Here is a 27,877-nt window from a genome sequence, read left to right as displayed (position 1 = left end):
ATTTAGTGTGGCTGCAAGCACACATCCCCTGCAGCTTTACCTGCAGCTCTCTATTTACATATCTATTTATTCAAGTGTCAGCTCACATCTGCAAGGCCTGCTGCTCTCCAATTTCAACATTTCCTATAAATTTTTCCACATCTGAGCCGCCTGGAAGGACTCCACAGGCACTCGAGTGCTGAGCTCCGTGTTCTCCTGGAAATGTGAGAGGCAGCAGCCCTGTCCCTCAGCCCAGCCTGCAGCAATCAGCTGATGCTGCTGGCACTCCAGATCCACACCAGGACTGTCCTTCCAAGCCCTTCCTTCTTGGAGCAGAGCTCTCTTCCTCAAACACTGACTGACATCTTATCTAGGAGCCCTGTGAGCTCTGCCCCTGCTGCCTCCACACGGCTCTGTCTCCATTTCGGGCTACTGAAAGGTTTTAGCCAGGAGGATTTTTAATTTTAAAAAGTTTTGCTCCATCTTTCCAGGAAGCAAATTGAGAATCTTCTCCCTCAGAAGCTTTAACTTCAGGCACTTACTGTAATGTTCTCAAAGAGGAGCTAAACAAAATAATCTTCTGGCCTACGGGAAATCAATGCATTTCCTTCCTGATTACTATCTCCTTTCTCAGCTTTGAGCACTTGGCTGCTGTGACAATGAGCCTGGGTCAGTTCTACATTTTGCAACTCAATCCTCCTCATCACAGATCCCTCTGAGAAGAGACTGGCTGCAGATCACATGGGCTGCAGGAAAAGCAGCTGCCTCAGGAAAAAAAAAAAAAATATATATAGTGAAACTGCATTCTGGTTACTGTTTGTGCCCAGAGTCTGTGAGCTGAGCTTAAGCAGGGCCCTGAGCCCTGGGTCTCTGCAGGCTCCCTGTGTCATTTGCCATGGTTTTATTTCCTCTGCCAAGGCTTTCCTGCTGCTGTCACGGTGGGAAGGGCTGTGCCAGGCTGCTCTAGTGCTGCTCTGTGTTTGTCACAGAGGGCACTGCTGCCTGTGTCCTCCCTGCCATGGGGCACAGCTGTGACACCACGGGGGTGGCACTTTCGGCTGAGCTGGCCCGGAGCAGGGACACGGGGAGGGCTCAGCAGGGCCCATGTGACAGACGTGACCCAAGGCCAGAGCTCTGCACATGGACAGCCCTCAGCGCTGCTGGCTGGGTGCCACCTTAAAATCACCCAGTGCCACCCCCTGCCAGGGCAGGGACACCTTTGGGCTGCTCCAACCTGACCTCGGACGCCTCCAGGGCAGCCACAGCTCCTTGGGGTGACAATGGGAGCGAAGGCAACGCAACACAAGGAGAGCAGCCCCCTAAATCACCCACAAAGCACTTCCAGGAACTTTTCAGACGGCCACAACCAAGCCAACAAGATCAGGATTTGCCTCCAGAGCCTGCTGAGTCCCAGCTGGAGTGCAGAGCCCCAGAAGGAGTGGCTGCTTACCTACGTATCTCCCCCCAGGTTTAATGACTATGGCGCTCCGGCTGCGAGTCTCCTCCTCTGCCTGGGCCATGCTCTGCCTTGCCTTCTGGTAGGAATCATCAGTAGCACACACGGTGATTTTATCCTGTATGCTTCCCAGGCAATCCAAGTGGATATTGCCATTGCTGCAAGAGAAATGCAATGGAAAAGGTACTCCTGACACTGCAAAGGGACACCAGGCTGGCACTGGGGGGCAGCTGGGGGGTGTTAGCTGAATAATAGTGGGGGGCACACAGAGCACCTGAGAGGGAACTAAATGCTTCCCAAAAAAACCACATCAAAACAGATCAGAAAGACTCCAAAAACGAAGAACGTGCATTAAGCTTTGTTAGGGAAAAGATGCTCCAGAAGAGAGGGTAAAAAAAAAATAAAAACGACCAAAAAAAAAAAGGCTGGGTTTTCCTTGGATGCCCACTCACCTGGACACATACTGCTGGATGCAGTCAAAGCTCCCCTGGGGGCTGTCCTTGCCAATATTGGAGAGATAAAAGGTGAAGGTCCTCACTTCCGCCGGTCGATCGGGCCTCGGGATGGCGATGTGCTGCTCGGAGAGGAGGAGGAGGGAGAGCATTGGTCACTCGGGTCACCCCAGGCTCAGGAGAGCTCAGGTCTCCTGCAGCCAGGCTGCTCTGAGGCGTTTTGCAACAAGGAAAGCACCTGGGTTACTGCACACAGAGGCTGCCAGAAGAATCCCAGTTATCTGCGCTGTGTGCAGGGGAAGGGAAAGGGGACTGAGGGAAAGAGCAGCTGAGGATGGATGTGGCTGTGAGAGAACAGAGCTGCCTCAAACAGAGCCCACAGCCACCCTGCTCTAGGAGTCTGACCCAGTTCTATTGATTCAGCCTCAAAACAGACTGGCTCCCACTGTTTATATTCAATGTAAAACACTCGAGGCTCGTTTCTTTAGAATTACTGATCCAGCACTAAACATAGCACAAGCCAGGTCACTAGGTAGCATGCTTATTCTTTTTTAAGAAATTATAATTCCATAACAAGATTTCATGGCTCACAGTAGAGTGTGACGCTGCTGCTAAATTAAATATTTAATCAAGCATTAAGTGTGCTCCACAGACAACTCCACAGCCATCCTGCATTGTTTTTTTCACCCCCCCTCCACCACAGCCATTCATTTTCCAAAAGGGAAAACTGTCTCCCCTCTGCATTCAGGATCCAACAGAAATGTCAGCATCTGAGCTCTACTAGCACATCAATATTTGATAATTAAGATGGCTCCCAGAAGCTGAGCCAGAAGGAACACCAGCCCCAGCCTATTTTAGGCCAGGCTTTACCACACGGGTTTATATTTACCCAGATTGCCACATCTACGCAGAGAACACGCACTCCCAGCAAGGTAGCCCGTGGCATCCACACATGACTGTGCTGGGCCAGGAGGGGTTTTGGGTGGTTTCCTCCAGCCCTCAGACATCTCCAGCAGCCTGGAAAACCCAGGGATCTGTGTCCCTCTGCTAAACCACAGCACGTCCTCGGGCCGAGCCCGTGCACGGCGCTCCCCTGCCCTCAAACAGAGCTCCCTTCTTCCAGAAACCCAGACTTGTGCCTTGCTTTACACAGCAGGACAAGTTATGCCCAGGATCCAGGGCTGGAAATGCTGGGAGCAGATTTTTGGGTGCTGCTGGACCCTCCCTGAGCAGCCTCATTTATCTCCCCTGCCAAACGTGTGCCGCAGCCCTTGAGCCCTTTTAATCTTTCCTGGCATCCTCTGCCCCCACCCAGGCAGGGGGAAGAAAATTCCCTTCTGCTTTACCAGAAGAGCCAGAAAGGCAGAGTTATGTAAGCAGCAGACTTGGGGGGATTTTACAGCTGGAAATTTGCTGGGAATGGGAAGGGAAGAAGAGGAAAACCCAACAGGGGGATTGAGCTGTGCTGCGCCTGAGCCTGGAAAATAAAACCTGCAGGGTGTCACCAAATCACATCCCCACACACCAAAGAACTTTCTCCTCACTCCTGCTTTACCCACTGGAAAAAAAACAGCTGCTCCAAAAACCCCAGGTTTGGGTTTCTGTAGGGTTTCTGCAGTGTTTCCAGAGGCTGTAAAATGAGGCAGAGTCACTTTAGTACTGAAAAGTGTCTCATGTGCAAGCCGGCCGTTATCTAGGAATTATTTTTAGCTGAAAACAGAAGGTTTCTCAAGCCACCAAATCAGCATGGTGACTGCTTTGAGGGAGCCCTAATTTTGGTGCTGGGTACTGCACCAGTAACCAGAGACACTTAAAAATAGCCTGGTACAGATGTAACTTCTGTTTTCTTCTTTCAAGTAACGTTCATCCGTGGACAGCTCGCTCTGAACTGAGATTTCACCTCCCTCTGTTTAATACCAAAACCTCATCCCAAGCAGCAGGGGAAATGCTGCATTTCCCAATCACAGAGCAGAGGTGCTTTGCTCCCAACAGTCATTCTAAAAACGCTGCACACACACACGTGGGTTTGGCACCTGAATATTTTTCCCCCTCAGTTCAATTCTGCCCCTGCTCTCACCGCCCCACAAGCACCTGCAGATTTCAGCCAGCCTAATGATTCTGCATGTCCTTTCACCAAAATAGAAGCATTTTCAGTAATTCTAGCACAGTTCTGCACACAATTTCTAATGCTGTGGTAGCCCAGCTCTTAAATTCTAATTTATGTGCACACTGAAACGAGCAAAATGCTCAAAACTCCATCAAAACTTATGAAACTATCCAAGAAAATCCATGAGGGAAAAGTGACAGCCAGGTGCTGCTCCTAAGGAATATCCATGGTCCCACTTTAGAGGAACACTCTGGTAAAGACAACCTGGTTATTACAACTGAAATTCTGGTTATTACACACAATAAAAGCCATTAGCAAGAGCAGCATCACGACAGAGAAACACCTCAAAGCAGAATCCCAAAAGTTTTTATCAGCTCCTGTGAGATTGGATCCAGAGCAGGGTCCAGGCAGGAGAGGTTTTGTCCCTTGTCACTGGAACAGCTGTTTTATTTTTATATTTTATTTTTACAACCACTGACTTCCTCCTTTCTGCTGCCACCTTGCTGACCCCGGGTTTTATTCCAACAATTCCCTTCCCTGGTTAATTAGTGTCTCAAGCATGGAAGTTTCTTTCTCTGTGTATTAGAAACTGAAAGTATTCTTGACAGCTTTTAGAGTAACACTGGAATAGGTGAGAACACATGGACACAGCAATTTAAAGGCTTCTAGAGAATTAAATTCAAGAAGGAGCAGTTTGTTTAAATTCTTATTTTATGTCCTGCCTCCCTAAATCACCAAGTGAAGCTTTTCCCTCTGGAGAGGAAGACTTGCACAGAAAATTCCCACTATTAAAACCTCACTGCCTTAAATCACACTGACACTTGTGCTGTGCACAACCCTCCCACCCAAAAACTTCATGGGATTCCCCACAGCTGCTTTTTTTTTTTTTGGGAAGCAGAACATGAAGGCAGCAAACTGGGGAACTGAGGAAGAGTGGAAGAAATAATGTAAAAAGTAAAATACGTTTTAATGTTGAAAAGTAAAACACGTTTTAATGTTGAAAAATAAAATATGTTTTAATGTTTAAAGGTAAAATATGTTTTAATGTTTAAAGGTAAAATATGTTTTAATGGCATCCTCTGGATGTGAGAGCCTGGGAGATTCCTGGAATTATCTCTCCAGCCCAACTGATGGAGGATCCCTGGAAAGCATTTCAAGCCTCAGCTCCCTGAAGAGCAGGAGAATCCTGACAGGCAGAGTCCCACCCTTAAAAGCAGATGGTTCCCCAGCTGCCAGCTCCCTGTCATACCCAGGAAAAATAATAATAATAAAGGGACAAAGAGCTCTTTCTGCGCTCCCATGGACCTGCAGCTCCCCTCAAGGCTCTACCTTTGGCCCTTCCTCGTCAGTGCCATGAATTGAGGAGCAGGCAGAGGTCAGCCCTGGCTGCCACATCTGCCCCCAGCCCAGCCCAGCCCTCCTGGGTCCCCTCCTTCCCCAGGCAGTGACACTGCAGGTGCCAGGCAGCTCCTCCACCCACAACTCATCCTTGGCGCTCCAGGGCTCAAACAGAATTCACTCTTCTATTTTTGTATTTTTAAAGAATTATATTATAGTGTTTTTAATTTCCAGAAGCAGCTGCAGCATTTGAAAATATTTTTAATTAGCCCCAGAAATTAATATTTGTCCATATCAGATCCATGTGGAACCCAGCACCAGCAAAGGTTCAGGGCAGAGGAGCAGTTTAAGCTCTTTTCATCCCTTCTGTTACATTTCCTTCAAGGAAAAACATTCAGAGGAGGCATTTCCAAAACTTAAACAGCTTCACAGGAAAAGTCAGGTGTAGGTCCTGCTTCCAAAGGGAAAGGAAAGCATTCCCAGGGCTTTTGGCTTCTTTATTCTATGAGCAAAGCTCATCAAATAAGGACACATCACCCACCCTTCATCCTCCTCCTCCTCCTCCTCCTCTCCTGACTCTGCCCAAGCTCAGTGGCAGATTTTGATCTCAACTTTCATGCTGAGCTTTCAGGGAAGTTTCAGCCTAAACAAAGTAAAAAACCTGGAAATTGCTCCTTTCTTTACTTCCCAGCACAAGGAGGTTTGTATTTTTCTTCTAAACTTACAATAACAATCATGTCTTTCCTGCCACATTTTCTATGGACTCGTAGTGAGAATAATATCACAAAGTAGGATGTGGGCAAGGACAATGTGCTGGGTTTAATGTCCACTCAGCCCAAGCCCTTTTGAATGTGCCAGTGCATAAAAAATAACCAAAAGTTACAGCTGAATTCAGATTCTTGAAAAAAAAATTTAAAAAAAATCCAATTCCCCTTCTTTCTGCAGAGACTAAAGTTAAACACGGGCTTTTTTAGCAATAAAAGGTATCAAAATGACATTTTTCAAGTTCACTGAAGGGCTGCATTGCTTTACCAGAAACACCACCACGTAAATCTCAGCGTTGTCAGCAACTGGGCATGACAGACTGGCTCAGGGGCTAAAAATACCCCAGAGTTCTGTCACTGGAACACAGCTGGGGAAGTAAAACTCCTAAATCTAAAACAACTCCTGGTACTCCCAGCACTGCAGTTCCATCAAATAAACCTCCAGGACTCTCAGAGCAGCCTCCAAACTCTGCTGCTGGCAGGAATTGGGACCCCCAAAATTCCTGCAGCGAGTTCAGCACGGGGTTTTCCTGGGCTGCAGGTGAGGATTCCGTGGATTTCTGCTCCCTTTCCTTTATCCCTGTTCCACCCAATCCATAAATCTGAACGTACCCATGGATTTAGCAAGGTTAGGAAACAAAGAGGAGGGAAAAGGTTTTTTACAGAGAGAGGGGCCATGAGCAAACACCTTCCTGGAGCACACCTGGAGCTCCATCTCAGCAACCACAGCTGCACTCCTTGAGCTGGAGCAGCCCAAATTCCCCAATCCCACGGCATGGAAAAGAATTTTCCAGGGACAAACTTACCCCTTGGCTTCCTTGAAACTGGATGACTGGTTTTGACGTCACAGCATCCTAGGAAAACAAGTGGAAAAAACAAAAATTACCTCAGAGAAATTCCAAACCCCGCCAAGTTTAGAGTTCACCAAGCCACACTCAAGCTTGATTTTTCACCTGGATTTTTTTACTTTCCTTATTTTTAATTTTTTTTTTCAAGGGGAAAGGTCAGGGAAGTGTGTATTTCAAATGAAGTGTGTATTTCAAATAAGAAAGCAAAAAAAACCTCCTGAAACAGTGATTTGTACCAGGAAAAGGATGAGGTAAGGTCACCCTGAGTGCAGGGAGCAGCCCAGAGGTGACACCTGGTTCCTCCTGACCCCTGCACCACACTTTGGGCACAGAACAGCTCAGCTTTGGTGCTTATGGAAGTTTGGAGTTAAAAAATGGACACTCGAGGGGAAAATTTATTCCAGCTCTCGGCCTGAGAGGACGCAAAGCAGATTTTTTCCAGGAGAAAGCTGGCAATCCTTTGGAAAAGCAAACTGCAGCTCCGTTGCAAAATCCTGCTCTTCCTTTGCCTGTTTCAACAATCGGCCTCCTCCTCCAGGCTCAGCTGCTTACATTTAATAAATTTTTGTATTCCTCTGACTCTAAAATGCTCAATTTCAGCCTCTTTGCCTCGCTGTCATTTTAGAGATCCCAAAAACACTTCAATTCCAAGTCTCATCTGAGGTTTTGACTGAAGAAAAACGCACCAGAGCCAACCCAGGGCAGGCTGAGTTTGGATTTCCCCCATTCCAGCAGAACTGGGGCTGTTTCCTTTCCTAAATCACACAAAGCATCCAAGACAGGAATTGTGCTCCATGGGGCACAGGGATCCCACTGTGAAGCTTTGGGACAGAAGAATTCATAAAGAAGTTGAAAGCATCATTTATGAGTGAAAATGTTGTGACATGGAAAAACCACCAGGAATTTGGGAAAACAAGCCCAAAGCACGAGCTGGATTGTGCTGTTTGTGTCACCCAATCTCCAATGGATTGGAGAAACAGATATTTAAATTTTAGCAGCAGGAGAGTTAAACAGCTTGAAATTCATGAAGTGAACCATCCCTCATAAAACTTTTCCAGCCCAGCAGTGAAGAATCTCAGGCACGACATCAATTAAAAAATGGATAAATTCATCAGCAAAATAAAAACCCTTTTAGGCCAGATAAAGTTAACAAAACTGGGATGGATAAACCCAGCCCAAGACAGAGTCTGAGCCTCTGAAGAGCCCATCCAATGGGACTGCCCAGCTCTGCATCACACCCAGGATCATTACAGGACATTTATGATGCTGAGGAAAGCAGGAACACGCTCAGAGCTGACAGCAGTCCCTGAGTGCTGGATAAAGACTTTTATAGACCCAGAACAACCTTTAGAAAAGCACCAATAAATAACATCTTGCTCTTGGTACAGAGATCACTGAATTCCTCGAGTGCCACGACACTGCATTCCACAGCACACTGTTCATGGACAGCCTGGCCAGCTTTTTGTTCCCCGTGTCCAGAAATTCACAGGAACATACTTGAGCAAACAAGCATTTGAAACATGATAAAAATCTGGATTTAAGAAAGAAAAAAAAAATTAAAAAAAAAAAAATCTAACCAACCCATGTGGTTCTTGTACAGCAAATTACAGATTTGGGAAGTTCTGCTCTTCGGTCTGGAAAGTTGTTTAAAGGGAATAAAAAGGGGGTAAGGAGGATGGAAGTGGAATAAGGAGGCAGGAGCAGAAGTCCTGATGCACAAATCAGACATGGTTTAATTACAGAACTTCTAAATCCCACAACCTACAAATAAACTGCTCTGAAGTGAAGTGGGTAACATCAGCTTCATGCAATCCAATGGCAAAGCTGAGATGTATTCCCAAAATCCAGCATTTCTGTCTCTGCCTGCTGGGATCCCTGTGGAGGAATAGCAGTGCTGGAACTGCCAGCCAGGCCCCAGAGGGGATCACAGCTGGGTTTGGATGGACACTGCAAACCCCAGCTCCCTTTGGAGGCAGGGAGGGATCTCTGGGGTCTCAGCAGCACCATCTGAACCTCCCTGGTGCCCAATTCCTCGTCTCCAGCTCCTTCAGGAGGTCCATGAAGAGGGGAGCACACTGCACACCCTGAGCTGGTTAAGGATGTGACTCCAAGTGCCCTCATTAGGTGAAATTAAATCCCTGCATGGACACCCTCGTTCAGAACAAAAAGAACAGAGATGAGTGACGTGAAACCAAACCAAAACCACGTTTCCATTTTTATCTTCATTCGGATGAACAGCCCCGATCATCAAGAGCTCCTGCTGCCCTTTCCAAAGTCCCTCTGTCCTTTCCTGAGGAGTCACCTCAGAGTCACTCGGTTCCTCTTCCTCAGTGATGCCAGGGCTGCACTTCCTGTGCCACAGCTCCCAGAAATGCCACAGCTCCCATTCCATCCCCCTGAGTGGGACAAGGCCTTCCCAATTAAACCAAGGCACCCACTCGGCCCTAGGTGCAGCAAATCCTTGGCAAATCAAGGATGCTGATGAAACCTCAGCTCTGCGTCCAAACAAGAGGAAAACAAGGCAGATTTGTCCAAGCAAAGGGGCACAACCTCATCCCCTTCCAATGAATTCCAGCTTTGTCCCTCCAGGACACCCCCTGGGTTTAAAAAGCAGCTGGTTAAAGGTAAAAATCTAAGGAGGAAAAGCACAGGTCAGGTACTTGGCAGCAGGTTTTGTGCTGCTGCCAGGTACCAGGTACTCATCCCTGCAGCTCATCCATGAGGGTGGATGGAAGGAACACAGCTCCTGAGATCTGCCTGGGATCTGTGGGATCAGGGAACACAATCCCTGGGGTCTGTGGGACCAAGAACACAATTCCTGGGGTCTGTGGGACCAAGAACACAATTCCTGGGGTCTGTGGGATCAGGGGAGACAATTCCTGGGGTCTGTGGGACCAAGAACACAATTCCTGGGATCTGTGGGGAGCCCCACACAAGGACCTGCCACAGCTCCCAGAGGCAGCAAAGCCCCTTTAAACACACCTCAAGTGCAGGAATTCCACCCCTGCCCTGCCATTGTTCCAGCTGAATGTTCCCCTGAGCAGCTGCAAGGGTGGCAGAGCGTTCCCAAAGCTCCAGAGTGCCACAAGGAGCTGTGTCAAACTTCCCCTGGAAAGGCAGAGGAGCTGCTGGGCCAGAGCAGGGCCCCTGCTGCAGCCCCAAAGCTGTGCAGGAGCAGCTCCCAAAGGAGCATCCAAAGCACAGCTGCACCTCTGAGCTCTGCCCAGACTGGAATTACCAGCTCCAGCCTCTGCCCCCGACTGCAAACAGACCCTCAGAAAGAGCCTGGGTACACCCCGGCACCTACTCCATAAAATTTCATTTATTTGCCATCCTTACAGCCATGCCCAGTTCTCTGCTTTCCACAGCTCCTGCTGTGTTCCCTGGGAATGAGGGAGAAATAAAACCCTTAAAGCTCTGCTCTGGGATGCCAACATGAATAAAACCCCACAGACCCAAGTGGTTTTTGTCAGTCCTCCACATAGCGTAAGATTATCTCAAAAGTCATGAGATTAAACCAGAAAAACCCCAAAACTCATCCCCAAAGGTCCCACAGGATACTTGGCTTTTATTATCACAGTATTCTGCTCATCCTTTGGTTTTCCCAGGCCAGAGGAGAGCAAGAAACCCTGAAGAGAGGCTCTGAAAGCTCACAGAGGTGGTGGCAACGCACAAACACTCGTCACACTTAAATATTCCAAGTCTGGCATGTGGAAACTGAGGAAAGAATAAGAAAGTGTCAATAAAATATGGAAGAATTGAGAATGTAAAATGAATTATTTTATCAGGGCTGACTGAAGCTGGCCAAAGGTTTTCTACACCTTTAGAGGAAGAGCTGGATGGGATGTGCCCACCCAGGATCACAAAGGACACTGGAAATACTCAGGTCAAGGAGCCAGCTGGAAGCTTCTCTGCTTCTTCAGGGAAATACAGATAATTAAAGAAGACATCATTTTGGGAAGTTCTGTCATGTATTTACTGGAATTTGTACTGCAGGCTGTGCTCTATGGAAAATGTTTGCCTAAACTTAGTATTGATGTGTTTGTGTGTTTTGTTGGATGTTCAGAGCCACCAATGCCCAGAGTGCAACTGAAAATTTACCCTTATTTGTGTTGGTACAAGGGCATTATTTCCAGAATTTAAAGCTTCTTACAAACAGTTAAAATTAGTGGCAAGAATTCCACTAAATATACAGAGAAACTATAAAATCCTGCTAACCAGGACTGGCATTAATGGGATGTTTCCAACCCTCATGTGCAATTCCAGGTAAAACCAGTGCCCAGGTAAAGCTGCTGCACCTCAGCAAGCACTTACAAAAACGGGAACAACAAAAAATTGCTTAAAAAGCACAAATTTCAGGCTCTGTAATGCCCCAAACTCCAGGTTCCTCTTTAATTCTTTGGTTATGCCTGGTTTATGTTTCTTCAGCCCACACAGCAAGGTCCAAATATAGGCAGGGCTCCCTCCCCTGCTTCCTCTGCCTTCCCAGCACAGCTGGGCCCAGAGTGGGCTAAAAAGGTCCCAAATGCAGGAGGATCCTCAGTTTAAGCACACCTGGAAGCAGCTCCTGCACAGCCCCCCAGATCTCACTTTCCATTTATATTTTTGCTTTAAACACCCCCCGAGAACAAAGCAAAGCAGAGTCCAAAGGCAGAGCAGATCCACCCCAGCCCAGGGGACACCTGAGAGTCCCTGAGTTGATCAGCAGCAAGAAATCCAGATCCCAGGGGAAAGGAGCCCCTGGGACAGAGGCACAGCTCCCAGTGAGGCTGTGGGAGGTTTGCTGGCAGCCAATTAGCCCAGGCTGGCCCAGGACAGAGCCACCGAGGCTGCTCCCTCCCAGGACACTGCACTACCCCAAGGCTTGCATTTGCCTCCTACCAGAAACTCAGCAGCCAGAAAAGCCTCCTGAATATTCCTTTTTTTCATGTCCCACCTATTACTTGTGGAATTAAAACCCAGTCTCCCTGCAACACAATTTCCATCTGCAATTCGGGGCCTCTCGAGGATCCCGTTTGAAGCTGAGCGCGGATGGGACGGAGTCTGCTGTGAGTGGAAAATCACAGTTTTGTTATTCAAATCCAACCTTCTGGTGGAAAGAGCCCTGGAAATTCCACGGAGATCCAGCACTGCTGGAGGCTCTGCAGAGGTGCCCAGGTGAGCCCTGGGGACGCTGCTGGAGGATCTGGGACTCACCCACGTCCTTCCCTGCACACCCAGGGAGTGACAGGAGCTCCTCAGGCTCAACCCCCAGGTTACCCCATGGACGCCTCTGCCCACCCCTCCTCTCCAAGATAATCCCATTTATCACCCTGATGATCCAGGGCTCCCACACACCCCCCTCATCTTCCTCTCCCCTACATTTACAAGAATTTATTTTGGGCAGAAGCGAACACTCCAGCTTTTAACACAAATAATTATTAAAAAGATGCTTTTGATGAAGGTTTAAGGGCTGGACTCTCACCAATTACTCTAAACTGTAGTTTGTATTTATTATTTATCATTTGCCTAATAGGCATTAATGGACACATTATCACCATAATATTAAAGCACCTACAAATCCTGCCCAGAAGTACAAGCAGCAATAAAATGCTCAAAAGCTTTTATGTCAGCCAAAATGCTGGGCTGCATGTTTGAAAGTTTTTAATTGCTAAACTGCAAAAGGCACACTGGCTTCTTTGGCTGTAATTGCATCATTTTAAGTGGGCTGTTACAGCACAAATGTTGCTTCCTCATTAGTTTCATTTTCCAGGGTTAAAAATCGAGTGTGTTTCTATAAGATCAAAAATAAAGGAGTTTCAAGTGTCAGCTCAGAAAACCCCTCAACTTGATCTGCTGAAATTTATGGTTATGTTAAAGAATTTTACCATGCCCAGCTCCTGGAACTTAGAGAATTTCATTCACCATTCCCAGCTCCAAAGTTACAGAATTTCACCATTCCCAGCTCCAAAGTTACAGAATTTCACCATTCCCAGCTGCTCAGAGTTACAGAGTTTCACCATTCTAACAAAATTAGCGATTTTACCGGGAAGCATCAGCAGCAGGCTTTGACATCACCACACACTGAGCATCTCAGCTATGGTCCCGCGTGAAATGCAGAAAAACTCCACCTTTGTGCAAAGTTTAGAGAGCAAGACACATGACCAAGTTAAAAACCAAAGTGTAGCCTCATGGAAACGCTTTGTGCTGGCCTGTACGGCAGAAAGCCAGGCCCTAAATGGACAATAGCCTGTATCAGCAAAGCAGAGAGCAATTAAACTCCACTGTCATCAGGATGTCACCCCACAGGCACGAGAGCTGAGCCAGCCGCGCAGCCTGTTCCCTCTCTGTTCCCTCTCTCGCATGCCTGGAGCTCCTGATCTCAGCTAATCCGGGTTAAAAAGCCCCTCCTGAATGAAATGCCGTGTGTTTGTTGGGTCCCTGCTGCAGAATTCAGCTGGGGGCTCCAACCGAGCCGAGCTGTGCGCGGGGAGGCAGCCCCAGCCCCGCAGCCCTGCTCGGGCAGGGCCAGAGCCCCCTCAGGCAGGGATTAATCAGGGAAAGGAGATGGAATTAGGGTACCTGAACCCCATGGCTCCCCAAACAGCCCTCCCAAAATCTCAGCACAAGGGATGGAGGTGGAGGCTCTCCAGCCTCAGTGACAGGCTGCAGCACACGGTGATTTCTGCCAGATTCCCACTGGTTTTTCACAGAATAACAGAATGGTTTGGGTTGGCAGGGACCTTAAATCCCATCCAGATCCACCCCCAGCCACGGGCAGGGACACTGCCACTATCCTAAATTGCTCAAGCCCAGCAAAACTTTTCTGTTTCAATTTGGTAACTCCAAGTAAAACTTTCCAGCGCTTCAAAGCAATCTTCTGCTTCAAAAAAAAAAGCTTTAAACTCCCAAAGAACAGAACAGCTCTGACACAGTCTGATCCTCTGGTCATCCCCAGCAACCTTGGGAAAGGTGGGTTTGGAAAGGAGCTCCAGCTCCTCACACACCCCAAAAAGCCCTGGGACAAGCCCACAGTGCTGCTGACCATCAGGGCAGGATGTTTGGGCAGCACAAGGTGCAGTAGTTTTCCACCAGGAAGGAAAGCTGGGCACAGAGGCAATTTAGGCAATGCCTTTCAGGAAGAAAATGAAAAGGAGGCTCAAATCCTTGGAGAAATAATTAAAGTATTGTGAATTGGTATCGAGTTTGCTCAGGCCGCTGTGGAGCTGGAGACTTTGTTTGGCTGGAGCAGAGCCTGGCTCTGGCAAACAGAGCAGCCCCATGCACTGGGCTGAGCCCTTCCCCAGAGCAGGAGCCACCAAATGCCTTCCTGCAGTCCCAAATTTCTGTCATGAGCTCAGACACAGACAGGGATCTGCTCTGCAATAAATAAAAACACACAGAGAGAGAGAGAGAGATGGCTGCAAGGAGGAAATGCTGTCTCCAAAGAAAATCCCAGCTTGTTTATGCAGAGGACACTGAAGAGTTCAATGCACCTGTCTGCAGGGAAAGGCTCCCTGCCAGGGCAGGGGGGACACACTGCAAGAGGACAGGAAGATACAGGTTCATTACAGAGCTACAGCGTTTTTATTCCAGGCAGTCACTGCATCCATTGCTGCTTCCTGCACACCCAGCCCCACTGCTGGATGGGACCTGGGGCTCTGCCTGGCTGAAGATGGAAAACAGGAAAACCACCCCAAAACCAGAGGGGACTCCAAACCCAGCCCCAAAAACGAGAGGGCTTCAAACCCACCCCAAAAGCAGAGGGGTCTGAGGTCAGGGGGAAAGTGGATGGCAAGAAAAGGGAAAATATCAAGGAGAGTTTGTGGCTCCCAATTAACTCAGGCAGGCTCCAGATGTCGGGAGCAGAGGCAGGAGGGGCCTCCTGTGGGAATGCAGCTCGGGAGACTCCGGGCACGTTTCCCAACGGGACAGTTCTCCTTTTTTTAACTTGGTGTTTTCCCTCTTTGCTTCTGCACTGAGTTAAGGCAGACCTGCTCATTAAGGAGAGCAATAATCATAAAGTCTCATCAGCAGGCTGCCACAAGGGCTGTAATGATGATTATCTGCAGTTTAATCATGGCAAACTCCCACCAATCCCACTGTTAACAAGATGGGGCTGCTCAGGGAGGCTTTGTCAGAGGAGCAGGAGCCAACTCCCACGACTTCCAAAGGCTTAGGGAGGAAAGGGTTTTGGAAGGAAAAAAGCTCCTCTGCACCCCTGTGCAGCTTCCAGTGTTTAGCACTGATCAAAGCAGGCAAAATCAATTAAAAATGGCTATAATGAAAGAATTACCAAGTCACAGAACACGGTGCCCATTTCTCAGTGTAATAACCCAGGAGTTTCCTTCCTGCAAGTAAAAAAAAACCTCCCAGTTTTGATAGAATTACTGCATCTCCCTGCAAGGGAAGTCTCATTTTGTGTGAGTGCATTTTCTGTCTCTGTCAGTCCCTCCAGAAGGGTGCCCCAGACCCTCCCTGGCACTGAGAACCAGCAGCCCAAAGTTATTTCAGTTTCATTGCTCAGTGCTGCATTCTTGAGTCAGAGCTGCCCATTCAAACACCTTTACCTGCATTTCAGCCTTGTCCTGCTCTCCTCGAGACAGGGGTTCAAGGATCCCTTTCCCCTTTCCACAAGCACACCAGAAATCAGCAGAATTCTGCACTAACTCTTCTTTTTATCACCCTTTTTCCCCGAAAGGATTTTTCTCCTCTAACTCTGACTGAAAGAAATAAAAGGTAAAAGTGGGGAAGCATAAAACAAGTTGCAACAACATTTCCCAAAGCTCTCCTCCAAAGATAATGCTGTGCTGGCAAATTCAAAATGCAAAAAAACCCCAAACAAGTACAAACCTAGAAATAAGTCCTATTGTTTTATGACTTGCAACTAATTTGAGGAAGAGTGAAATGAACAAATCCCAATGCTCAACCCTTATTAAAAGAAGCAAATCTAGAGTTGGTTGTTTATACAGGAAAGAAGTGGCTGAAGTAAAATTAATTTTGAATTTAAGTCTGCTCACATGGCCTCAGTCTGTCCCTCTCTTGCCTGGCTTTTACAGTTACAGTAAATTAAAGACAGGGTAGGAAAAAGGAAGGTAAATATTGGTATTTCTAAAGTGCAGGCAAAGGAAAGCAAACCCTTAGATTTGTTTTTCAAACACATGGATTTGCTTTGAAGCACTGTTTTCAACAAAAAACATTATGGCAGAATGAAGCTTCCTGTTCTGCCTCCCTATACTGGAAGTACTAATAATGTTAAATATGATACTGAATATGATATGAGATATTATATTAAATGTGATATGAGATATTATATTAAATGTGATATGAAATATGATATTAAATATTATATGAAATATTCCTCTAAGAGAAGTCCAGCAGTATCTGCAGCATCTGCACACATCTGCATTGCAAGACAATTCAGAGACCTCAGTTTGGCAAGAATCCCATTAAGACATCCATGCTCAAAATTCCCTGGGTAATCATGTCTTGCATGCAACACTGCTTGTTTTTGCAGCAGTGTTTTATTGGGGTTATCAGATGATCCTGTTAAATTGGGAAAGGACAGAGGGGAAGAAAACAACACCACAACAACAGAACTGGCAGAAGGAAACTGAATCATCCAAAATTCCCAACTCTGCTAAAGGTGACCAGCAGTGCTGGTTTTCCCAGGAGGATTCACTCCTTATGAGCCAAGAATTCAGGGGGGTTAGAGGTTTTCAGATTAATATTTTGAGAGTCATTCCTGTTGAACAAGACACCTTGAATGAAGCCTCCTGAGCTGGCTCTGGCAGAAGAGGGAAGTTTGCTGATTTCAGGGTGCTGGGGTTGTGGCCACCTCTGCAACAGCCCCAAAAACCTTGTGGAAATGACAAGGAAAACAAATTTCCATCCCACAAATCACTTGGCTCCCTGCTGTCCCTCTTGGAGATGGCACTTTTCCCTGATTTTAGCCTTTCTGAAGCAATGCAGCAACACAGTTTTGGGGCTCAGAGGGTAAAATAATTAAAAGCCCTTCCAGGACCAGCTGTATCAAATGCATCTACTACAAGTATTTTGCTTTCTGCACTGTACAAAACGCCCAAAGTGCCAGAAGAAAACGTTTCCCAAATGAAGACAGAGAAGTGTGTCACGATAGCACATCTGAACTCCCCCTCATCCCCATCATGGATAAATAAAGCTCCCAGAAGTGATTAACACACCCAAGCTCCTCCATGCCAGGCTGAGGGCCACACAAGCGATGGGAAGTGACTACAGAGCCACATTTAGGGGTTTGTTCCTTAAATGAAGCATTTCAGCCCTGCTTCAAACTCCCCCCGCCTGCCCCACTCAGGTAACGTTTCCCAGGTGGAAGGAGTTGGATCAAACTGGAACCTGCAAACCAGGGATCCTGAAATCCCAGAGGATCACAGAATCACTGAGCACCCTGAGCTGGAAGGGATTCCTCACAAGCAATGTCCAAGTGCAGCTCCTGGCCCTGCACAGACACCCCAAAATCCCACCCCGTGCCTGGATGGGGATGCTTGGAAACAACCACAGAGCAGCAGGAGACACACGAAGGAAGGAAATTAAAGTGTATTAAGAACAGCTTCATAAACAACTTGGAGAGAACTTTTCGGAGACAACAGCTCAGGCACAATTTTAAAACCACAACCTTTAAGTTAAGACTGAAAAGTAAGGATTCATTTAAATCCCATTGATGCTGGAATGCCCAAGGATTCCAACACTGGCTGGCCCCAAGTCTGCCTAAGAGAAAGGAAGAGGGATACTCTTGAATTACACCAGGTGGATTTCACTCAACACTGAGGCACCTCAGCCCAAGCACCATTCCAAGAACAGTTTTATAAAAATGCTGAATGGGTCCAGTCAGGTACAACTCAGTTAAAAATAAATCTCTTACATGCCTTCCAATATACCTGCACTGCTGTGTTCTTGGGCAACCTGTGGGTTTCCAATTATTATTATTGTTTTTGAGCTATTTTTCTTTCACCCATCAGGTTAAAAAAAACCACACAGGCACAAAGAGGAGCTGGCTAAGTACAGCTCCAGAATTGCCAGCAAATGTACACTTAAGAGAGAGGTGGTGGAAAAATCTGTCAGGTTGGCATCTCCAGCATTGGATGTAACAAAAAAAAAGGAAATTCACCTTTTCAGCCCCAGTCAAGGTAACATGGCTGCTCCAGCCAGGATGTTATTGGGAGCAGTTTTACTGTGTCAGGCTGCTCACGCAGAGCCAGCTGAGACACTTAATATGTGAAAATTAAAGCAAGAGATTAAACACAGCAACACTGGGTTACAACTTATAAAACAGGAATAGTGAAATATCAGAAGCTGACGGCTGTTTCTGACCTAGTTTTCACTGGAGAACAGTCAAAGAGCTGAAAAGACTGAGGCGAGGCTGAAGGTGCTGAAATTCCAGTAGTGCCGGGGAACAGGATTAGAGGAAAAGCCTTCAGAGACATTCAAAGGACTGAGGGAGCGTCACAGGGAGGCTCGAGAGCTTGGCTCCAGTGACATCCTGGGGAGCAGGAGGGACACCAGGGCTGCAGCCAGCTGGGGATGGAGCCACAGGTGTCCCCAAAGGGGCAGCAGGAGGCCAGGCTGAGGAGGAGAGAAAACCTCAAACACAGGAAAAGAATCATTTTAAAAACATCGTGCCTGGATTTCAGGAGGTATTTTCGTTGCTTTTTCTTCTGAGAACACAAATGTGCTGTCAAACACCTGGGCTCATTTGAATAACAAGAGGAAAAATTAAACTCCTTTATGCAAGAGAACTGCAAGTACCCAGGAGAGATGCGGGGAGGGGGGGCTGCTGAGAGGAAAGCCAGGTGATGCCATCCCTGGAAGCTGCTCACACGTCTCCCTCTGTTCTGCAGCTCCACATTTATTTCTTTCTTTATTATTTATTTATTTCCACCAGGCAGCTCCACGCTGGCTTTAAGCCTCATTAAGGAGCAGTGCGTTGCTGGGCTGACATGTCAGATTTTTAAATGACCTTTGTACCGACAACAGCGTTACCAAGCTGCTAAGAACAGGGGGACAAAAAACAAAAATAACCAAACAAGTGGTTTTCCATGATTAGGAGAGGTACGTCGTGGCTGTTTGCATTTATCTGAGCTCCAAAAAAACTCCCACCTGTCAGGAAAGAGAGCCATAAAAAAAAAAAAAAGAGCAATTCTCTCTGAAGGGCAACTGTGACGGCATCAGCACTGCTGGCCATTCTTAACGTGGGACTTATCACACAAGGTAAACAGGAGTGACTATCAGTTAATGAACAACACAACCCCGAGGCTGAATTTTAAAGAGCGTTTTCTCCACTGCAATCTTTTAATGAAAATACAGCAGTTCAAACCCACCGAATTTGCTTACGAAAGTCTAATTTATTTTAGGACATATTAAGACACCAGGGCTGATTCACTCGCCTGTGTGCTCATAAGGTGGCTTAAATGAGCTGCTGAAACATCAGAACGATTCTTATCTTCCACAGGGCTTTACTCCTTTTCTTGCAAGAGAAAAATATAGGAAGACAATTGGGAGATGAGATTGAGGAACCCGTTCAGCCATCCCGGGGCAGATCTCACCCCACACTGCTGAGCCCAGGAAAACAAGCCTGGGCCAGTTCTGCTCTCCTTGTGCCCAGCTCCATCCTATTGACACTCGGAGGGAACAGTAATTACCAGTCTGAGAAAGTTCTGCTGAAGATGATCTGAAGATGTTCCTCACAGTGCTGCTGGAAGAGGCTGGGATAAAGCCAAGAGCCAGGGGCTGGATCCTGAAGGAATCCCAGAGAAATCCCACCAGCAGCACCCCACAAGCCAGAGCAACCTCAAAAGCTGAATGGAGATGCTCAGACACAGATTCTTTTGGCCTCCAGGCAAACAGAGGTGCTCCAAAGCCAGCCAGGACAGAGGGAACACAACCTGACAGACACCTGGAATTCAGCAGGGGTGTCACCCAAATTCCTACCACCTCCACCGGGGACAAAGCAATAAAGCACTCAAGTATTCCAGGCTTTTTCCCATCACTGAGGGAAGCTGCCCAAGAAAAATCCAGCTGAACACACTGAGCAAGAGAACCTCTCTAGATTTGCTACCATGATAGAACCTTGTATTACATACCCTCTGCTAACAGCCTCCTCCAGCTTCCAGGGACGCTTTCTCCAGGAGAAAAGTGAAGGCAGTTGCCTGGAGAAGTTAAATTAGGTGCTGCCTTTACTTCAGCAAGAAGCACAGAACCTGCACTGTTTCAGCTACCTCTGTATTTGCACTGCCAGGCTGGTCAGTAACAAACCTGCTCCAAAAATAAAGCGACAAACAGTGAAAGAAAGAACACACTCTTCTCAGCTGGCAAAAATCTACCTAGAAAATAAGTCAGATGTTTCTTTGCTCTCCGCAAGGACACCTGAGAAAGTTCAGGTTGCAACGAATTCCAAAAATAAACATGAAAAATTTTCAGATAAGAAGAGGAAAAACATACCAGGGCTGCTGACCAAACAGGGAGCGACCACAGTGCCACGGAAAGACTCCCCAGGTCTGAGCCCAACAGCCCCTAGAGAATTCAGACATTCAGACAGAGAATCTCTCTTGCCTGACAGAGGCAGCTCAGCCAATTCACACATGCAAAAGAAGTGGTGTGGCCACTGAGCCGGCACTTAATTGTCTGACCAGAATTTTTGGTCTAAATTTAACAATCCAGGCAAGTCATAGTTAGCTGGAACGTTTTGCTCTCTTAGCCCATCTGAGTTAGGGTAAATGTGTTTCTTCCTGCTGGCAGCGTCAGTAAATTTAGCCTTAATGACAAGTAAAAGGTCTTTAGATGCAGTTAAATGGCTTTAATTGTATGAGAGAGCTCAAACTTGCAGCCCGATGCAGGCAGCACCCACATTAGGTACAGCTCCAAATGCTTGCAGGAAGGTTGTGGAAACATGCCTGGAACTATAACATCAAACCTTCCAGGTAATAAATCTATTTCTTCTCCCCCTTCACGTTAAGAAACCCCAAAGTGCTCTAGATTTTAATGCATTAAGAACAAAGTCCGTAATTCATGAGCAGAAAAATGTTTGCTGTTGGTTTTAATCACCACCACGTTCCACGTCAACCCCAGCGCCCATTCCAAACACATCCAAGATATCCCATTTACATCCCTAAAGGTTAAATATGTTTTACTTTATCCATTACTGCCTCCCTCTTCCCATTTCCACATTTGCAAAGATTAAACACGAAGCCGCTTCCTGAGCAGAGCTGGGTGTTCTGGGACTCTCCACCAGCTCCAGGACTCCAGACTGGGAGAACTGGTTTGTGGCAATGCTCCTCTGGAAAACCACCCTTTATTTCTGGAATAAAAACAAGGATTGGCAGCTGTGACATGTGTCAGGAACACGGGAGCTTTAGGATGCTTAGCCACCTCAGTGGCATTAGGGAATGAAGACCTGAACGAGGCAGGGAGCATTTGGGATTTGCAGCAGGACGAGCAGCAGCAGCTTCCCACCAAACACTCAGATAACCAAAGGCTCTTTTCAGTGTTGGTTAAATGAGAGAAAGAAGCAGAGCTGGTGGCCAGGACCACCAGGCTGCCATCAAAACACAGCTGCCCTGCAAGGACACGGGGTGGGAACGGCGAGCAAGGTCACAGCCACGGGTGTCACTGAGAGCACTTTTCAAAAGAAATTGGTCACAGAGCTCCTACGCACTTCTTAAGGGACTATTTATGGGAGCAGAAGTTGCTCTTAATTCTGCGAGAAGCAGAAGCAGAGGTCAGCACTGGGGCTCCGGCAGCTCTGAGGGCTGCACATCCCTGGCAGGGGGAACAGGTGCTGCCACCAGGCTTTTCAAAAATCTATTTTAACGCCACAGGAACTTTGGTTTCAGAGCAAAGTCCTGCTCAGCGCTGCCTGCAGTCAGCAGGATCTGCCCGAGACGCTGCTGGAGGAAACCAAGCCAGCCTGTGACAGAGGCTCCGACCTTCCCAGCTCCGTCATTTTACAGCAGTTTCACTCTGAATCACGAATTTCCGCCTCCGTTTGGGGCCGGCTGCCGGAGCCCCACAAAAGTCGGGGAGTTAATGAGCTGCTGTCACCTAATCAGGGCGGCCACACCGTCCCTCTGGCGAGTGGCAGACGCACAGGGAGCACTTCAAAGGCTCTGAAACTCTCCCTGGGAGCGAGGGCTGCTCCCTTCCCCAGCATCCTGGTGGCAAGGTGAGCCCAGCCAGAGCCGGCTCGCTGGCCTTATAAGGCTTCCAAGGCTCAATTTCCGCTTGCCCAAGCTCAGGCAGGGTGGAAAAATTTGCTTCCTCGCTACTCCGCCCATGCCGGGCTCCAAAAAGCATCCGCTGAATCCTGGATGGGGAAGGAATGGAAGAATTGACAGCGCTCAGCTCCCTGGAAGAGGTGAAGCCACGGCTCTGGCAGCACCCAGGGGCACCTCAAACACCGGGGGAGCCCAAAGTGCAGAGAGAACTCGGAACTGCTGCTTTTATTCTCGGCATCCCCTGTGAAAAACTCTCATTTTTCCTGCTCTTCAGCTGCACTTAAGCCTTTCACATTTGATGGCAACAAGCTTTACAGGTTAACAAGGAGTTGGGAACATTATTTCCTTTCCCTGATTTAGCCATAACACACTTTATTATATACCAGGAGCACAGAAAAGAGCCTTGGCTCAGGGTTCCACACTGTTTTCTGCACAGGTCAGTATTACTGTGAAGGATTCTGAAGCCAGTCCTACCTCCTGGTCACAGTGAGGTCCCTGTTCTCCAGGTCTGCTGCCATTATCAACTTCTCTGAGCATCACAAACAGACCAACCCTCCTATTCACTAAACAAACACAGCCACATCCATCATCCCCAATATCCACCAGTGCTGGCAAAAAACGAAGCCCAGTGCACACAGGCGATTAAAAACCTGCTTAATTTTCAATAAATGCTCTCCTTCTGTGGATTATAAAGTTGTTTTTCACTAAAAACGTCTGCACAGTCACTTTTTCCCCAGCCTTGCTGGTGTGCATCAAGCTCACCCCTTTTTTCACAGCAGGTTTCTCTCAGTGCAAGAAGCAGGCAGGGATTTATTTACCTGCAGCCATCAGTGGTTTGTCCTCGCTCTCACCTGCTGGTCACCAAATGGCAGAACCCAGCTCATCCCCACACAGATTTTCTCAAAAGACAGAAAAATGGTGGCAAAGGAGCTTAAAAAAACCAAGTTCTACCCATTCCCTTGTTGCCTTCTTTTCTGGGGACTGGGGAAGGCAGAAACACAGCCCATTTGATTTTCTCATAGAAACCAGGAGCCAAAACCAACTGAAATCAGCGCCGGAGCTGGAAAGGTACAACAAAACTCACACAAACATAAAGTCTAGACACTGAAATGTGGAAATATGATTCAAATAACCACAACTGGCACATAACACACTGATTGCAGCCCATCGCAGAACGGGCCTCAGTGGGGAGGAATAGAGAAGGAAGATTAAATTAGTTCTTCCACCTCAGCTGTAGAAAATATGGATCCTGTGGGCACAGTGATATGGATTGAGCCGGAGTTTCCTCCGTGCTGCTGGGATTTTTGTTGGGATTTTAAGTAACACACATCTGCCCTTGCTAAGTAACAACGATCAGCTTAAACTGTCCTACAGAATCCCAGAATGGTTTGGGTTGGAAAGACCACTGAACTCAGTTTATTCCCCCCCATGCCATGAGCAAGGACACCTTTCACCATCCCAGGTGGCTCCAAGCTGGCCTGGGACACTTCCAGGGCTGGGGCAGCCCCAGGTTCCTCCAGACCTGTTCCTGTCTCCCCATCACTGATCCCATCACATGAACCTGCCCCAGCTGCCACATGGCTGCTCTTATCAAAGCATGGCTGAACTCATAGATGCTCAAAATACAGAGCCAAGAGGATGTTTGTGCTGATGAAATCTAAATACGACAGAGATTTAGGCAATTGGTTGCTCTCAGGAAGTTCTGTGGTACCTGCTGAACTGCATCACGTGTGGACACCAACCTCAAGGACAAAGTCTGTGTCTACCATTAAACCCCACAGCACAGAATGGAGCCCAAGAGGAGAAATATCTCAGCTTTCCACAAAAACTTGCACTCAAGTGTTCTCTCCTGCATAAAAGCCTGCACAGAGGGAGAGCAGAGGGTTAACCCTGCACTAGACCAGGGAAGACTCCAGGTGGGTGGAGGTGGGCAGCTCAGTCAAGCCCTGCTCACCAGTGCTGACCTCTTTTTGAGTTTAACAAATGCTGGTTTCTTTAAATTAGAAAAAGGCACTAGTCCAATGTAAAGAAAGGAGAGACCAAGTGCACGGAGCTGTGTTTTTTCTAGACTGTAATGCAAAAAGGATTGGATTTTGGGAAGTCTGCTCTCCCAGCGCAGCAGGGATACACACAGCACTCAGCAAGCTAGGGGTTTAGCATGCTCTTTAATATATAAATGCTTGAAAAAAAACCCCAAACCCACCAAAATCCCCAGTCAGAAGGCAATTCCAGATTACCAGGCTGTACAAAAGTTGCCATATGTACATGGGATGTTTCTAAGCAACACATGAGCTACTCCAGAAAACTCTTATCAGCAAATCCAACCTCCTTTCCTGGGTAATTCATCTAGGTCAAGCTAAGGCACGTTGAACACCAAAGCCCAGTTTTGGTGATGCCTCCTGTGTATCCACCCTGGATGAAATATTAGCACAGTTCAGGTTATCAGCGTGTCTTTTCATGAGCATTAAGTTCACTGCAGATAATGGCTCCTCCAGAAACAGCATTAACCTCAATTATTCAGAGGTAACTCTATCCCAGCCTTCCCGACGTTGTGATGCTGAGAGAGCTTCCACCTCCCTCCCAACTTCTCCTTCCCCAAAAACCCAAACAAGCCCAGGCTATGACGTGACTGTGATCCCAAATGAGGGACCCAGCACAGGTACAGGGTACCCCTCCAAAGTCTACCTAAACCCGGGCAGCCACTCCATCCATTCAAACGCATTCTCCTGTGCATTAGCAGCAAAACCACTAAGTCAGCCAAAATGTATTCTTCTCCCATGGATTAGCTGGCACAAATTAGTGCGGGAGTGACGCATGCAGTCTGTCCCTTCCCATTTTTCAACATGTACAAACACCAGGGATTTGGAGACGCTTCACAAGTTTCTGCTTACAAGTTACAGGCAGAGTTTAAATGGTCTGAAACGTGCAAATCGTTCGGGAGATAACACGGCCATTTACCAAGGAGACCTCAAATGCTCCCTCCGACAAAAGCTCCCCTCCCTCCCTCCCTCCCTGGGCAGCGATAAAGGCGCTGCTGCTGCCCCAGCTCCACGCAAGGGAACTGCTTCAAAGGCACCAGCCCCGTGCCAAGCTGCACCGGGACAAAAACCAACACCGCAGGACAGAGCGCTTCACACGGGCCCAGAAATGCCCTGGTGCTGGAGGATGGCTCTGAGCTGACCAGCAGCAGCCACTCCAGGGCCCTTGGGAGACACATTGCTCTGAAGAGACTCTTCTGCTTCAGCTGGAAGTTAAAAAGGTATTATAAAGCTTTTCTTTCTGCTGTTTAAGTGGAGTAAGAAATCAGAATATGCAGGAAAAGAGAAAGGGTTTAATTTCGCTAGGTAAGGAACACAATCACCACAACCAGCTGCCATTGATACAACTGATGAAATATCCCCCTTGAATTGAAAAAAGAACAACCTAGCCCCATATAAATAACATAAAGGGTTAATCTTCTAGCTTGCTTTCCCCTGTCTTGCCAGAGAGCAAAAATTATTAATTCAAATTCAACCTCTCCAATTAATGGTAGGGTATGTTTTGCTGATAAAAAGCAGATCACGTTTGATTTAAAAAAAAAAAAAAAGCAAGCCCCATCAGTCACAAGGATTCTGTCACAAACTTTCTATTTTCCTTTGGCACATCACCAATTAGACCTAGTTCTTTAGTCTGCTACCACCAGTATATAAAAAAAAAAAAGCATAATGGGTTTATAATTTGCCACCAAATCCCATAGCAACTGTACGTCACTTTAGATGTAAATTACAGACAATTCCTTCCAATGCCGTTTGAAAACTATAGAGATGAATCTATAATTTGAGCAGATCCAAATGCTACACGGCTGAGAGAAAAAGCTTCCCTAAATAATTGAAAGGAAACTGCCACGGGCCAAAACATTCCTCGTGCACAACGTCCAGTGCCTCTTTGTCCCCCCCGCCGCCTGCAATGGGAGGGAGGTGCCACATTCAGGTCAACGTGAAGAACACTGGGCAGGAGTTGAGCAGCTCAGGGTGTTCTGCAGATCCTGTCCCATTTCTGCTGATGAGCCGTGCGTGTGCCGCGCGCTTCCTCTCCAGCCCGCCGTGATTCACTCAGTCATGTCACCGACTCATGCTCCCGATGTCGTAAGAGCCTCAATTTTGACGGACTACGGCATCAGTGAATTAATAGGACAGGAAAAAACAGGTTACGGGGAAGGAGGAATGATGCAAAAAGCTCTGAGATAATTCAATGAATTTTGATTGGAAAGGCGGATTGTTCTTCTCCTCCTGACACCTGCAAGCAGCTTTCAATTCTCAAGTCAGCATGAATACGCATTACCCTAAAGACCCTGTAATGACAGCACAGCCTTCATTTTGTGTTTCGTGCTTTGAACGCAGCAAGATGAAGGAATCTCCACAACCTGCTCCAAAAGCCAAGGCTGGAAAGTTATTTCAATAAATAGCAACTCCAAGGGGTCGGGTTAACCCTCATTTCCAAGGGTTTCTCTCACGGTTGGTTTTAGGGCAGCACGGGGAAGGTGATTTGGGGAGCCACATCCATCAGACCACAGTCCCAAAATTCAGCTGGGTGAGCACAGGGACAACGTGCCTTGGTTATCTCAGCTTAGTCCCCAATAAATATTTGTGCATCTGCCAAAGTTCACCAGTGAATCAAGCGGTGGCTGCAGCTCAAAACGCTCTGGGGTAGAAGGGGCAGAGAGGGACAAGGGGAGCAGGATGTAGCATCCATCACCAAAGGATGCTACAACCTTCTTTAAACCCTCCTAAAACCACCAGGACCAGGAGCAGAGTTCAGCCATTGTCAGGCCAACACAAAATGACAGGGAAAGGTGTGTGACTGCATCACACTGCCTGGAATCAAAGAACCACCCCTCAACCACAGAGAGAGGCTCACAGAAACACGGGGAAGTCGGGAAATGCCCAGGTGAGGGTTCCAGGAACAGCCCTGACACTGCCTGTGAGCCATCAGCACCTTCACTGCACGGGAGACAGAGCCACTGCCAAGGGACACTCAGGTCTGCCATGTGGCACCTGAACCAGGCAGGAAGATGGGACTTACCCAGGATGCTGCTAAAAAAAACAGATGTTGAAAATAAAGGATGAATGATAACTAAGGGAATAAGGTGAGGATGGTAAAATATCTCCTCACTGAGGACAGGAATGAAAGAGGAAAGCAAGGTACAGGTGTGAGGAGCTCCCTTCTACCTTGACAGGGGCAGGAACAAAGTTGGGGCCACGCCAGAAGTGATGGGAAAAGTCACAGAATCATCTGATCCCAGAAAGGTTTGGGTCAGAAGGACCTTGAAGACCACCCAGCTCCACCCCCTTGCCATGGGCAGGAACACTTCCCACCAGACCAGGCTGCTCCAAGCCCCATCCAAGCTGGCCGTGGCCATGCCCTGCCTTTTTGGGGGGAGTGGCAACGCCTAACCACACACACACCCCCAAAAGGAAGGCAGCAAACTGCAGGCTGCTCTACAATTACACTCCCTGCAGAACCCAGAGCTGTTTTAGGTGAGCACACCAGCCTGGCTTCGTTTCATCGGTGGACAAACCAACTTGGGACACACTTCCCACTGCTCAGCCCTCTGAGCTCAGAGCTCTCGGTTTCACAACTGTAGGGAAACAGTTTCAGGGGCAGCGAGTTTCACAAGGAGCAGCTGGGTGACGTCTCACTGTGTCCCCTGTGAAGCCAATGCTAATT

General features: G+C 47.6%; 1 protein-coding gene across 1 annotated transcript in view; it reads right to left on the bottom strand.

The window, feature by feature from the left end:
- The window catches only part of ELL (elongation factor for RNA polymerase II), a 49,362-nt gene that overhangs the window by 18,683 nt on the left and 2,802 nt on the right, over window positions 1-27,877 (bottom strand). The window contains exons 2-4 of the mRNA XM_071452249.1: window positions 6,903-6,950; window positions 1,888-2,009; window positions 1,430-1,593 (exon numbers count right to left, since the gene is read on the bottom strand). Of these exons, the coding sequence (XP_071308350.1) occupies window positions 1,430-1,593; window positions 1,888-2,009; window positions 6,903-6,950 (334 nt within the window). The remainder of the gene's footprint in view (window positions 1-1,429; window positions 1,594-1,887; window positions 2,010-6,902; window positions 6,951-27,877) is intronic.

The sequence above is a fragment of the Agelaius tricolor genome, unplaced genomic scaffold, assembly GCF_023055355.1.
Source record: "Agelaius tricolor isolate 1412-34295 unplaced genomic scaffold, bAgeTri1.0.p SCAF_33, whole genome shotgun sequence".
Classification (NCBI taxonomy): Eukaryota; Metazoa; Chordata; class Aves; order Passeriformes; family Icteridae; genus Agelaius; species Agelaius tricolor.
The sequence above is the reverse complement of the archived record's forward strand: the minus strand, read 5'-3'. Positions and strand labels throughout refer to the sequence as shown.